We start from the raw sequence: 13,986 nt of genomic DNA on the forward strand, positions 1-13,986 counted from the left end.
CAGCAGATAGTCATACACAGATGAATTAAAGTTTCTGAGAAAAATCAAATGTAAAATGTGTTCTTTCTTCAATGCAAACAGCATGTTCATCAGAAAAAAAAACCAAAAAACAGCCTAGTGTTAATCGCTTCAAATTACTTGAGGTTTTAATTCATAACACAGTCTAAGTTTAGCAAGTCTGTTTTCATATACATACCTCATAGAGTTGCAAGCAGATGGCATCTATGAACCCAACTTGCATACTTGGAATTTTATTTTTCTTCTCCCTGTTCATTAGATCCTGAAAATACAAACACAGAAACAGACAGACAGACAGACAGACACACACACACACACACACACACATCTAGTTACTTAAAGAACACAATTCAAGTTGGCCCCCAAAACATCAATCGCTTTGTTAGCTGAGAAAGGCCAGACACAAGCCTATCTGTCTCTTTCCCCCTCGGTCTCCTGCACTCTGCTGGCACTGGGCTCAGGGAGACCCTAATCCTATCTGGCTTGTTCATCCTGGTGGGCTTTTCCCACTCTACCCGTGGCATTGATCACTTGTCTAGAGTCAACCATTGACCCAGAGTCGACCACTGCCGTTTATCTGGAGAACACACAGCTTTGAATCGTCTATTGATATGGAGTGGAACACCCTCAGCTTTGTGGAAGAAGTCACTGAGGCTACAGCTGATTACGATTCAATTCATGCAGAGAGCTTTCTGAAGGATAATTATGCAGATGTCATCCTGATTATTCCCAGGAGGTCATGACTGGAGCAGCAGACAAGCCCGGCACTGGCCATGGGAAGCAATGAGTCTGCACTAAGTGCTTGTTTAAAATGAAGCATATTCCCCATTAGCGGTGATCATCACTCTCCTACCCACCACTTTCTAAGAAGGTTCTGAGCCTTGGAATAAACCCACCATTACATCAGAAGACAGGGAGTAACTGTGAAAGACTAGTGAGACACAGGATGTGCCCAGCTGAGGCTAAAGAGCGAGCAGAGTGGATGGAACTGTACACAGGGAGGGGGTGAGGACCATGTGCCCTTTAATACGGACTTGATAAATGTCCATTTGAATTGAAAAAAAAAAAAAAGACTCTATGCTTCATTTTTAGGAAAAGTGTACTCCAAAAGCCAGAAATGGTTTGAGAAGACTCTTACTCTTGTCTGTGAGAGCCACGCTCTATGTAAAAAAAGACAGTATGTCTCAAAAACCTTTAAAAATCTGTGCCCTTCAACACAGCAATTCGGGGAATCTGTCCTAACAAGAGAATGAAAACTGTCATTAGCAACAAAGACGTTTATCAAAGTGCTGCTGGTCCTAGTGAACGTTGCAGACATGACACCAAAGGAAGTAGGTAAACTGTGGCTCCGTCTGTTTCATGTGATCATCATAAATAATACGCATAAGAATATCCATTAGAATGAAAATAGCTTACGATGTTGAAATAGAAAAAACAAATTACAAAAAAGTAGGTACAATATGATGGCCCAAAGAGTCTTTTTTGTCTTCTTTTATTTGCTTTTGTTTTCTGTAATAAACATATTCTTTTTATATGTAATCTTTTAATAAGAAGGATGTTTTAAAAACTAAAATGAAAAGAAACTGTGTTCCTAATATCCCACAGAAAGTGTAAGAAGTCTAAACTAAACAAGTGTATTTGAATAATTCCTACCAACTAGGTCTCATACTTACAGCAGGCTCTATGTTGAGCTCTTTTCTCTCTCTGTCTCCTTGGTCAAAAAATTCAGTCGCTACAAGTTCTGCTATCTGAAATAAATAACCGATTAAGTTTTGGCAATTAAAAGCATATAACTCTGTAAAATAGAGACTTTGAATAAAGATAATGAAATCTACCAAAGCTAGTTTTCAACCACTTCAGTAAAAAGATAATAAAACAATAACGAGTAATAGAAATTATATTTTATTTGCTTTTAAATATGTGCCTAATCACCAAGGCTAGAGTTCATAACCTGTAATTAGGCAGAAAAAAGCAACATGTTATTTCAACTTTAGCAATCAGTGGGGGAAAGATAGAGTGTGCCCATCTGTGTATATAATCAATGAGCTATTTGTTAAGTACCTGTTATGCCAGGTGCTGTGAAAAACACGGTATCAATATAGGGGTGTATATGGTGATTGATAGATATGACTTTTAAGTTTATTTATTTACTTTTTAAAGATTTTATTTATTTGAGAGTCAAAGAGAGAGAGAGCGAGTGAGAGAGAATATGAGAGCGGGGAGGGTAAAAGGGAGAAGCAGTGATGCGGGACTCCATCCTGGGACCTCAGGATCACGACCTGAGATGAAGGCAGTGAACCAACTGGGCCACCCAGGCGCCCTAAATTTATTTTAATCTACATGTTCCTCCTCTTTTCAAAAATTGTCCTTATCATTTTTGTTTTTGTTGTTAGGTAAACGGGTTGTTTATCCTGCAGTTCTCCTCTATGTGGATTTTGCTGATTGCATTCCCATGACGTCATTTCATGTTCCTCTGTGCCCTGTATTTCCACACACTGCTAATAAGATCTAGACGCTTGATTAGATTTTTTTTTTTTTTTGGCTGCTTCATAGGCATTGCTGTGTACCTCCATCAGGGGCCATATGAAGCCTGGCTGCCTCTCTTTTTGTAATATTAAACACCAGGAATGATCTTTGTCTAGATCCACTACTTTAGGGGCTAAAAAAGGTGATATTCAAAGCGATCATTTCTTTTTCTTTTATTAGTTGAAGTACAATAAAAAGAAAGTTCCCCTCATCAATTATTTAGTTACTCTAAAGCACGATTCATATAAGAAAAGCAGGAGAAATGCTTGATTTTTTCCACTTTAATTGCCATTTGACAAAAAGCAACTTGGTTTCCAAGCAACTATCAAGGATGACCAGGGAAGGTTTCGTTTTATTATTTTTATTACTAATTCGAACTTTTAGATGGAAACATATTTAATGGATTTCAATCCTTATTGATACTCAGATTGTCCCATCTCAGCCAGTGGGAGCTTATTAATTTGGCTTCTCTGTTCTTTTGAAAAAACCCTACCAGTCTTTAATAGCTTCCCTGCTTTCTGATACAGTAAGATGTTCTAGGCTCATTTTGTTCATGTCCTGCTTTAGAACTGCTATCAGCTGTTTCTTTTCAGAGCCCTTATTCCTTCAAAATGAAGTACTTAGAAACCTCAATATGGGCACCAGGTTTGTTCATTACCACCAGGTTGGTCATTATTTTTAAGCCCTTTTAGAGGATGGAGCTAGGGCACAACAGAAGTCCATACAACATTTCAATTCAAATTCAGAACTACACCATTTCTGCCCAACCTTATCCACGTTTATCTTTCTACTACAGTATTTTTTATTTGCTTTTATCCCGCATCATCTAAAGCAGTGATTGAGTATCTAGGCAAAATCACCACTATAATAAGATTACTGAAAACAGTTTAAAGCTTTTTTTGGTAATTCCTTTTTGTTTTTAGGGTACACTCCACTAGAGATACATGGTCAAAGTATTGTTTTAATGTCACTTGGAATGAAATAGTTCCCTTCATGTATGGTTTTGCAACCAAAATCAGGCTTGTTTCACTTACTTTCAAGGCTTATGGATACTTAGAATTCAATTTCATAATTTTAGAAATGATTTAAACCGTTCCAAAGTTAAATCTATAGAACTAGTACACTCAGCATCTCTAGCTTCCATTTCTGTTCCCTAAGTGCTATTTCCTCCTTCCCTTACAGGGAATCATTAACTTTTTTGTAGTAAATCCTGGGTTTTTAAAATATGAAGAAAATATGTACACATATTCATATTTTACCCTCTTCTTAGATAAATGGTAGAGTACATTTTCTATACTTTTTTCTATACCTTGCTTTTTTCCCTTAAAAATACATTCTTGTAATCGCTCTGTAGTAGTATACAGATACTCCCCCATTTTTTTCTTTTTTACAGTTGCATAGAACTCATCGTGTAAATGTGCTGTAAATTACTCAGTCAGTACCCTACTGATGAATATTTGGGATACTTCCGGTCTTTGCCATTACAAATAGTACTATAGTGAGTAGCCCTGTATAAATATCTTTTTATGTTCTTTCCAGTATATCTTTGGGATAAGGTGCCTAGAAGTAATGGTAGATGAATATATTTATAAACTTCCAAAGAGCTATAGTATTTTGCATTCCTGTTTTCCCTCAACTTCCCCAGCAGAGTATCTCATGAAGTCTTTTGGATTTTGCCAACTGGACAAGTAAGATATAATATCTCAGTGTTTGTTTGTTTGTTTTTTAAGATTTTATTTATTTATTTGTCAGAGAGAGAGAGAGAGCACGAGCACAGGCAGACAGAGTGGCAGGCAGAGTCAGAGGAAGAAGCAGGCTCCCCGCGGACAAGGATCCCAGGACGCTGGGATCGTGACCTGAGCAGAAGGCAGCTGCTTAACCAACTGAGCCACTCAGGTGTCCCTGTTTGTTTGTTTTTAAATGAAGTAGAATTTACATACTTTGAATCGCACAGTTCATGAGTTCACTGTATTGACCAACGCATATAACTATGTAATAAATTCCCCATCCAAGATACAGAGTACTTCTATCACTTCTATGACCCTTCCCAGTGATTTCCTGCCCCTTCTTTCCTCTCTCCCCTCACAATCACTATTTTATTTCTTTCCCCAGAGATTAGTTTGCCTAGTCTAGAACTTCATAGAAATGGAGTCACAGAACATACTCTTCTGCGTCTGGCTTCTTTTGCTCTGTATGGTGTTTATGAGAGTCATCGTGTTATCGAATGTATCAATGGTGAGTTTCTTTTTACTGCTGAGCAGTACTCCACTGTATAAGTGGATACAATACAGGAATAAATATTACACTATATAAGGAATATATAAGGAATAAGGAATACACTACAATATTAAGTAGTTCATACAATTTGTGTGAGTTATATGGAATACACTACAGTATGTTTAGCTATCCTCCTGCTGATTGACGTTTGGGTTGTTTCTAGTCCTGACCAGAGTAATCTCCCTTATCCACAGTTTTGCTTTCCATGGTTTCAAACTGCGGTCCAGAAGCAGATGATCCTCCCTCTGATAAATGGTCAGAAGCCAACAGAAGCCTAACGCTCCATCCCAATGCCTGTATCATCCACCCCACTACCTCTCCACTTTATTATCTCCTATCATCACGAAGAGGAGGAGGGAGAGTGCAATCAAATAAGAGAGAGAGAGAGAGAGAGAGAGACCCTACATTCACATAACTTCTATTATAGTATACTGTTAGAATTGTTCTATTTTATTATTAGTTATTGTTGTTAATCTCTTCCTGTCCTTAATTTATAAGTTAAACTTTACCATAGTGATGTATACATGGGAAAAAACATAGTATATATAAGGGTTCAGTCCTATCTGTGGTTTCAGGCATTCACTGGGGATCTTGGAACATGTCTGCCATATATAATACTACCATATTAGGAATGGAGCTGTTATGAGATTCTTTTTTTTAAGATTTTATTTATTTCTTTGACAGAGAGATACAGCAAGAGAGGGAACACAAGCAGGGGAGAGTGAGAGAGAGAGAAGCAGGCTTCCTGTTGAACAGGGAGTTCGACACCAGGCTTGATCCCAGGACTCTGCGATCAGGACCTGAGCTGAAGGCAGACACTTAAGGACTGAGCCACCCAGGTGCCCCCTGTTACGAGATTCTATACAAGCTTTTCTGTGTCAAGTTTATTTGTAGTTCTTCTTATGAATGAGGTTCTGAGGACCTCTGCAAATGAGTAAGAGCCATTCACATTTCATCAACTTTTTGTTCAAAAATTTGGCCCATTTTTCTGAAGGATTGTTGCTGTTTTTCTTCTCTATTTTTATGAGTTCTTTAATGTTGGGGTATTAAATATAAAACATAAGTTGTAAATATTTTTATCAGTTTCTCATTTACTTTTACTTTGCTTACAGTGTCTTTTACCATGCAAAAGTTTGCTTTTTAAAAAATTTTTATGTAATCAAGTTTATTAATCTTTCCCATTGTTTCTAAATGTTGAGCCATAGTTAGGTAAGTTTTCTTACTCCTAAGTTATAGAAGAATCCACAGATGTTTTTATTTAGTACTTCTATGGTTTAATTCTCTACAGTGGACTCTATGCTCCATTTGGAATGTAAGTATGCAAAGTACATCCAATTTTGTCTTTCGGCATCTGGTTATGGAAGATGGGAAAGTCCCCCTAAGATTATTTCAAAAAAAGTCTCTCTCTTCCCCCAGTTATTTGAAATGCTATCTTTATTATACACTAAATGTTCTGTGCAATTCTCAATGCTCTATTGTTTCCACTGGTCTATCACCAATACCAAACTATTTTAATTAGAGGCTTTAAGTATTATTTTTTATGTCTGGATCCCCCACCTCATGGCTCTACCTTTCTGGGATCTGATTAAGCTGAAAGGATAAATGAAAAAACAAATTCTTCCCTCTTCCACCCTCTTCCCTATTTGGAAATGGGCAGATAGTCCCATTTATTACAGAGCAGGACAGTCCATGAAGACCATCTTTCTTGAGTGCTTCCAGCACGTCGGCAGCTATGGTGCCTGCAGAGTCCATTTCGAATCTTGTTTTCTCAGCATTTGTGTTTTATGAGATGAACCTGTCACTGGCCTCCATGACTGTGCAGCTCAGAGCCCAGCCCTGACCAGCAGCAGACTGTCAACAGTCTTGCGTAGTGCACTTAGGATTAAAAACCCAAAGCACGATATATGTAGCACTGTATGTACAGCCGTCCCTTGTCTGAGCCCAGGGCCTTTACTGCCTCTGCGAAATGTTATGGCAGTTACTTATTTAGAGAGAAGGATATATTTCTAGCCTCCTGGCCACAGGCCCTGATCACATCCTTCCTGACACCTTATATCAACATTTCCTATATTTATAAGCCCCAGGAAATGTTTAAGTTCTACTCATTAATGCCTACTTGGAGCTGAGGTATAGCCTAGAAGGCAAACCATAAAGAAAAATCATAAAAAGAAAAATAATTTGCTGCTTCTGTTTTTCAAGGTTATTAAAAAATGTGCTAAAAATATTCCCAAGTGAGCCAGAAGTACTGGAATTAAAGATTATCAACAGCTAGATTTTTGCTGTGTTAATACAGGTGCTCTCTCTCACTGTATCTTATAAATATTAGTAAATGCTAAGGAATCTTCTACAAAAGACAACCTGTTTATGTCCAATTATCTGCTTTTAATGCCACTTAAAAAATTAGAAAAAATACCACAAATACTCCCGAAGCTATTTTAGAATACAGACTTTTCTTCCTTTGACTGTTTAATCCCTGCTTTTACTATCAGCAAGCAACATACCCGTTGTTGAATAGGCCAGGGTTTGGTAATGGCAGAGAGATCGCAAGCTGTCATCAACATCGCTCTGTTAAGGGAAAAAAGAAGCCCAAGGCTACGATTTACTTTTTTTTTTTTTTTAATTAAATTTAATTTTCTTCGGTGTTCCAGGATTCATTGTTTATGCACCACACCCAGTGCTCCACGCAATACATGCCCTCCTTAGTACCCACCGCCAGGCTCACCCACCCCCCCCCCCTAAAACCCTGAGTTTGTTTCTCAGAGTCCACAGTCTCTCATGGTTTTTCTCCCCCTCCTTTTTATGCAAATATATATTCTTGGTAAATAGTTACTGGTAAAAACTTTAAATTTAAAGCCCCCTAACCTATGTAGGATGGCTGCTTATAAAGACCAAAGAAACAGAAACAATTTTTCTAAAGTTTGATTGATTTAGCAACAGCATGTGTCACGGTTTTGGCTGTCCACTGAACTATTGGGATTTGCCCTAAAACTGCCTCCTTTAGTTCCAGATTGGCACAGGGAGAGAAATTACTAACCTCTGGGCAAAAGCTTACCTGCTCTTACTATTTTTTTTTCACCTTGGTATCCCATTCTCAGTGACACTAAGATGAAAACACATTGTCTACTAGTAATTTGCCATTAAAGGGTAACACCAGATATTCTACTGATAGAAGTTCTAGGAGAGCAAGAATGATGGTGGGTCATCCCAATGCTGACCTCAGCATATGAAGTGACTTCTTTCTGTGTGAAAAGTTCTGACTTAAACAGTATCTGCCAGAGAAAGGGGGAAATGAGAGGACAGTGCCCTTTTGTCTTTCTGTGGTTGAGAGAAGCGAAAGTCATGCTGAGCTCTGGTGTCGATACAGCTCTAGAAACTCAATAGCATAACTGTCATATGACAATGGCTCTGTACTTAGTGCAATGTTTCCCTCTTGGAGCCAGAGGCCTGTCTGTAAGAATTTCGTTTGAATGAAGAAGAAGAAAGGCCTTTGCTGTAATACAGAAACACTTGCAGTAAAGGGATGTATCCCTCGTCCCTGCAGGGAAACCCAACCTAAAAGCACGTTCTCCTTTAAATTTGTGAGGCAAAAAGGAAGTGGTTTGCTGCTGCTACTCGACCTCTTCTACCAACTCTCTTGGAGAAGCAGGTGCAGGAGAGATATCTGCAATCACTATAAACCCGCTGTCATGCAGGATTTCGGTGCTCATCAGTATAAACTGTCTTCCCCAGAGGAGACTATGCCCCTCGGTGAGCTTCACTAAAATCTGAAAAACGGGTGCTCATGGGACATCGTGCTCTAGAACTGGGAACTCTTCTCCGCAAGCGAGTGGGACCCGGCAGTGGGAGCAGCTGCAGACTTGGAACTGCCTTTAAATTTCTTTTTTGTTATTGGGACAAACTGTTCACTAACTACAGTAGCATGTCTATACTTTAAAAAAAATTTTTTTTTTTAAATTTTTAAGTAATCTCTACACTCAGTGTGGGGTTTGAACTTATAACCCCAAGATCAAGAGGTATGCTCTACCGACTGAGCCAGTCAGGCGCCCCTACAGGTCTCTACTTTTCTAAGGAACTGTTATGAAAAACATTTTGAGGCTAAGAAGTCAAGCATGATTGTGCAGAACAAAACAGACAAGCTGGGCATTTGTGCATTGTTCCCTTAAAATTTGCATCTTCTTTTGCATGCTAAGTAGTATCAATCCATTTAAAGAAATGTTGATTTCAAAATTATGATAGCACTCTCCTTGGTGTTCTGAGTCATTCTTTTCTCTATGATTGACCGCCTGTTCTTTGTGATGGATCCGGTTCTTGCCGTGGCAAAGGTAGGAATGCTAAAACCGAAGGGATGGTCTCTGCAGCTAGAAGGGAAGGACAGGTGTACAGGGGAGGGGAATGGAAATCCTGATGTTCTGACTGTGCTACTCTGCCATCACTCAAGAGAAGTGAACACTTCACAGCGACCTTCTTGCTCCCACAGTCTTTGAGCCGCTATTTTCAGCTATTCCATTCCAAACAATTGAGAATATGAGCAAGGGAACCTTACAGCTTTGTATTGATATTCTACCACATTTTAAAGGTCCTTCTAGGACAAAGGAGTGATTTATTCACTTGTATTGGCAAATGCATTTCTTTTCAAATAAATATTCATATTCAGCCCTTTATACAACACTCTAGAGAAATCTAACAACTCTAAGATCATCACATTGTAACAAATAATTGCAATAAAATCTGATAGTGATAAAATTAATTGGGTAACAAGACTTCAGCTTTAAGAACAGGAAACCTACTTACAAAAACAATTCTTTTTGATGAGGATCTTCTAAGTTGAATTGATTTTTTCTTATAAGTTCAAAAAATTCTCCTCGTCTCCTTGAAAATAAAGAAAAACATTTGGTAGTTATGATGAGTCTCCAGGCTCTTATTTCTTTGGTTGACAAAGACCCATAGAGTAAATTTTTTTGGAAAAAAAAAAAAATCTCTAAATTTTTTCCTCCACCTTAGAATCCAATATAGAAGTCATCATTTAAAAAACTAAAAATATCGAGGTGCCTGGGTGGCTCACTGGGTTAAAACCTCTGCCTTTGGCTCAGGTCATGATCCCAGGGTCCTAGGATTCAGCCCAGCATCGGGCTCTCTGCTCAGCAGAGGAATCTGCTTCCTCCTCTCTCTCTGCCTGCCTCTCTGCCTACTTATGATCTGTCTGTCAAATAAATAAATAAAATCTTTTAAAATAAATAAATAAAAATTAAAATTAAAAAGACTAAAAATATCTCACTCTCCCCCCTTCTACCATTTTCTTTGGGTAAAACAGATTATTTTAAAATTTAAATTATTTTCAAATTATTATTTCACTATGGCTCACAAATAATGGTCACTTCAATTCTTAAATATGATCTTCAGAAAATAAAACAAATATGAGTTAAAAATTTGATGCCAAGAATGACTTAAGAAATTTTAAGGGCATGGCATAATCAGATCTATATGGCTTTGGTTTAATTTCATTTATCTTACACATTATGGTATAGGGTAGAATAATGTTCATAATTACTCTATATTCTATACTCAGTATAAAGTAGCAAAGGTCTTCTGAAGCAAAGACCAAATAAAGTGTACAATGATATTCACTCAGTGTTGAGTGATATCTCCTCTGTGCCCAGCACTTGTTAAGCATGTTGGGAAGTTATAAGGCATGAGCCCTTCTGACCGTGTTTAAAATCTAGTTGGAGACACAAAACAAATGTAAGAAACACTTATATAACAAAACGGACTGTATGTGATTAGAGTATAAAAAATGGAAAATAGGTTTCATATGGGTTCAGAGGCAAGACCCTTGTGGCCTGGAAAGGCTGGGAAGTCTTTGTGCTCACAGAAATTTTTTTAAATCCTTCATAATCTGATAATCTCTGTTCTGCAGTCATTTTTAAATAAACTGAAGTTTGCGGTCTTTTCTTTCATCCTATTTAACTTTCAAGTGCTCCAAAATCCAATGACCCAGACCCTTTTAGATGCTGTTATTTTTAAATGTACAGGAGTGGGTATCTGGTATGTGATTTTATGTGTCTGTTCTACTTGTTTTTACTTCTCATCAGAGTGGTTAAAGCCGTGAGTGTGAATCTTTGTGCTTCAAGGAAATCCCGTGAGTGTGACCTCCAGACTCCTCTCCCCTCACTCCTACAAGTGCAGCAAAGATCTCAGTCTGCATGTGGGAAACTGGCCTGCCCGAAGGCAGCAAAGGCTTTTCTCGCTTTTAGAAAGGCAGTTTAATTATAGGTAAATGCATACATGCATGACAAATATTACTCTAATGCCCACTTTAATTTTTGAGTCTGTAACTTCACTAACTAAAGTTCTATATTAATAGTCTTCTGCCAGGATCAAATAAAAAGAAACAAGATTTATTTGTCTGGCACTTAGCACCTTTTCCTGCCCACCTAGGCTTAGATGATAGTGTAAAGGAGCTGTAACACGGTCAGAAGCTGCAGAGGGGCAGTGAAGGAAAGGAGGAAAAGCAAACAGACTATATCATCTTTAGGTTGCACAACCTAGCTTGGAATGACCTGGGTATGATAATTTACTTTGTACATCACTTTAGAGACATAGCAGTAGATCAACAGCACAAATAACTCTGTATTCTGGAACTTGTAGAATTAAGTGAGAATTCAAAGAAATAGCCTTTTCTGGCTTCCTTTAGGAAACTGCTTCATAGTTTGAAAAACAAGACATTTGACTCGCCAGGACATTTGTCTTTATAATCTAAAAATTTCCCAACATGCATTTTAAAAGTTTGAAACAGTGCAAACACCTCCAAGACCTATTTATTACAAAATATTTCTTAGGACTTACTTAATGTACAGTGCTAGGTCTGTAGCTAAAATAGCTTGCTTGATCATTTTCAGCGTGGTTTTATATTCTTCAATGGAGAGGCCACTGAGGATCTGGTTGCCCTTTATAAAAAGAAACCATCATTAGCACTCCACCTGGAGGAAGGGCTGACAAGAACAAAATCTGAAGCTAGAATGATGTATCTTAAACACATGCCCAGTGTTCTGAACTCATGAATACAGAGGACAGCTGCTTACTTCAGAGTAAATACCATCAAAGGACATTTGCCCTCTATGCTCCCCCCCCCACCTTGTCCAAGAAGAAAAGACAGCTTCATAATGGTACATTTGCCTACACATGTATGTCTTTCCAAATCTTATACACCTTGGGTCTTGGGCCAGGCCTGAAATCTAATAACTACATCTTTGACCTTTGGGCAGGTGAATTGCTGTAACAGCAAGAGAAACCTTTGAAAAATCAAAGCCATGTTAATGGACGTGAAGAATGGAGTAGTGGAACTTTTAAACAATTGATTATTAAAGAAACCAGTTCTCTATGGCTTTTGTAATAAATCCAAAAACACTTTTTGGGTGCAAAGTTATATAATTTAACTTAATCAATGTTGAGAACACTGTGCATTCTTTAGGAACATGCTAATACAGATGGGTACAGGACATGAGCCAAAGGTGCGCTTACTGGTGATAAATAGCAAACATGGGTTGAAACATCTATAAGAAATATTGAAAAGCTGGCTAATCCAGATGTAAATAATGGAACATTTTTGCCATATAACCATTTAAAAAATTTTTTATCTGTAATTTAAAGCATAGTAGTTCTCTCATCTTGAACTACAGAAAACATTCCTTGGGTACTCAGCATATCCTCAAAATAGTATCTGTAAATTAAGTGAGATGTGCTTCCTAAATCTCAGGTCCAATGGAAAAAAAACAAAACAAAACCCAGAAGTGTAGGAATGATATCTGGAGGCAAAGGATATGTTCTAAAGACAGGGAAACTGCTGAGTGCGGCAGGCAACACTGGTTTGAGGGTAACTAGATGCAAACACTGTGGTGTGTATCTAATTAATGAATCTGTGATTGTAACCATGCACATTGTTTTTAACTATGAAGTCATTTTAGATTCTAGGCCAGAAAGAAAACTATTTAGAAAATAACTCCCACTACTCTTACTTAACATAAAACAACTTCAAATGGAAAATACTTACAGTGACCGTAAGTTCTTATGTTTTGGTGCTTACAAAGACAGAATACACACATGGTCTTATAACATACTACTTGGTAAGCTATGTTATTGAATGACATGGGTACCTCTGATAGGGATACTGTTAAATATGCTTTAGGAAAAGGTTAGCATATTTTCTTTCTTTAAAACTGAACGGGATATTGGAATAAAAGTTTTATATTTTTCAATAAGGCACATAGATAGCAAACCCCAAGGAAAGTACAGATGCTTCTACTACCACACAATATGTGATTCCTGCAAAGTCTCTGTTCTGAAACCCTACACACTAAAAATGATATGGTTTGTGGGACAAATCGTGTTGGGGCAGATCACACAAAGCCCGTGCAACTTTAGGAAGCAGAGCATAAAGCAGACTGAAGACTGGTGCATGTGGAGGTAACCTGGACAGCTCAGACCGGCCAGTCTGGATGCCCTCTGCGAACAGTCAAGACGTACGGAACAAAGGCATGCATGCTGGTGTGTGGGGGCCCAGAGACAACATGGCTGGGATTGGATCTTGAGACAGTGGGGCAGCTTAGGTCAGCACTGAAGGAAGAGCAGCCTCCTCCAAGCCCAAAGCCAGTGCCCAAAGCAAAAGATCAAGGCCTCAGGTGCAAGTGACCTTGTCAACTCCCTTAATATAGGACAGAAAGGGTACATGAGCAAAAGCCAAGGGGAGGGAATTTTTTGTTTTTTTGCTTTCTTGCTGAAGGTCAAAATTCAACTCCCACAATTCCAGTACCATACCCAAGGGAATGTGTATAGGAATGAATACAACCTGTACATTTATGCTAATGTCATTTAAGCACCAACCACACATGAACTAATTCATATTAAACAATCACAAACTTTAGCAATCTGTATGAGACTGTAGGCAGAATTTATAATGAGGATGCCAATCTGGTTGTGTAACTCTTAACCCCTCACCCACACTGAGATGTTTAGGGAGTGGTGTGATAGTGTTCCTCGTCACCTCAGGTAAGAGAGGAGCATGAAGTCCCTACATATGTCTCCTGTAGCCTAGTGGGTGTGGGAGGGCCTGCAGTGGTCTCATGTCTAATTCCTGTCTGGAAAATCTAAAAGGCAAGACACAAGTTAACT

General features: G+C 38.3%; 1 protein-coding gene across 3 annotated transcripts in view; it reads right to left on the bottom strand.

Annotated features, from left to right (window-relative positions):
• PDE5A (phosphodiesterase 5A) overlaps positions 1 to 13,986 on the bottom strand; it is a 148,365-nt gene that overhangs the window by 1,509 nt on the left and 132,870 nt on the right. For all 3 annotated transcript variants that reach the window (XM_059377866.1, XM_059377880.1, XM_059377875.1), the window contains exons 16-20: positions 11,665 to 11,765; positions 9,613 to 9,690; positions 7,323 to 7,386; positions 1,692 to 1,766; positions 197 to 280 (exon numbers count right to left, since the gene is read on the bottom strand). In XM_059377866.1, the coding sequence (XP_059233849.1) occupies positions 197 to 280; positions 1,692 to 1,766; positions 7,323 to 7,386; positions 9,613 to 9,690; positions 11,665 to 11,765 (402 nt within the window). The remainder of the gene's footprint in view (positions 1 to 196; positions 281 to 1,691; positions 1,767 to 7,322; positions 7,387 to 9,612; positions 9,691 to 11,664; positions 11,766 to 13,986) is intronic.

The sequence above is a fragment of the Mustela nigripes genome, chromosome 1 (genome assembly GCF_022355385.1).
Source record: "Mustela nigripes isolate SB6536 chromosome 1, MUSNIG.SB6536, whole genome shotgun sequence".
Classification (NCBI taxonomy): domain Eukaryota; kingdom Metazoa; phylum Chordata; class Mammalia; order Carnivora; family Mustelidae; genus Mustela; species Mustela nigripes.